This window comes from Myotis brandtii, unplaced genomic scaffold (assembly GCF_000412655.1).
Source record: "Myotis brandtii unplaced genomic scaffold, ASM41265v1 scaffold122, whole genome shotgun sequence".
Lineage (NCBI taxonomy): Eukaryota > Metazoa > Chordata > Mammalia > Chiroptera > Vespertilionidae > Myotis > Myotis brandtii.
Genome location: NW_005354255.1, coordinates 23,502 through 24,171, shown reverse-complemented (window position 1 = coordinate 24,171; position 670 = coordinate 23,502). Strand labels below are relative to the sequence as shown.

Sequence of the window (670 nt, the reverse complement as noted above, 5' to 3'; positions counted from 1 at the left end):
AACATTCAATAAATATTTATTATCATTAAAACACGGTGCTGCTGTCCCCGGCCCATTCCTACCACCATCATCCAGACAGTCTGTCAACACCATGTCCAATCCTGGCCTCCCCGAGAGCCAGAAGGTCATCGGGGCCCATTTTGCACCATTTCCTGAGGCACAGAGGTGTCCCCAGCCATGTCCGGAAAGTAGCAGATGACCCCATCTCCTACTGCACCCCCTGAACACGGGGGTGGGGGGTCTCCAAGATCCAGCCCGGAGCGGGTCTGAGGTCAAGGTCGTCAGGCTGTCACTCGGTCATTCCGCTTCCTGGGTCTGATCCTCGGGCGCCGGGGCCCCCCTTTGGGTCCACATGTGGTTGTTGAGCCCCAGCTGCACCATCTGTGCGTGGTGGATGATGAGGGGCTGCAGCCCCGGGCTCTGAGGGGACACAGGTGAGGCTTGTGGGAAGACCGGAGGCTGCGGGAAGGTTGGGCTAGGGGTGCCAGCCAGCCACGGAGGCAGGGTTGGTGGCTGATAGCTGGGCCAGGTAGGAAAGGGTGGCTGGGCTCCCAGGGGCCCCGGGGCCCCAGAGGGCAACTGAGTCCCAAATGTCATGTGGCTCGCGAAAGCCGCCTGGAGCTGCTCCATCTGCGCCTGCCAGGCCGCGTAGGTCTGGACGTAGGTGGCG

The 670-nt window shown here is 62.1% G+C and overlaps 1 protein-coding gene across 1 annotated transcript in view; it reads right to left on the bottom strand.

Moving 5' to 3' along the window:
* Window positions 1-670, bottom strand: part of TICAM1 (toll-like receptor adaptor molecule 1) — a 3,158-nt gene continuing 2,488 nt past the window's right edge. Inside the window, exon 3 of the mRNA XM_014533684.1 lies at window positions 1-669. Within this exon, the coding sequence (XP_014389170.1) occupies window positions 298-669 (372 nt within the window). The 3' untranslated portion in view covers window positions 1-297. The remainder of the gene's footprint in view (window position 670) is intronic.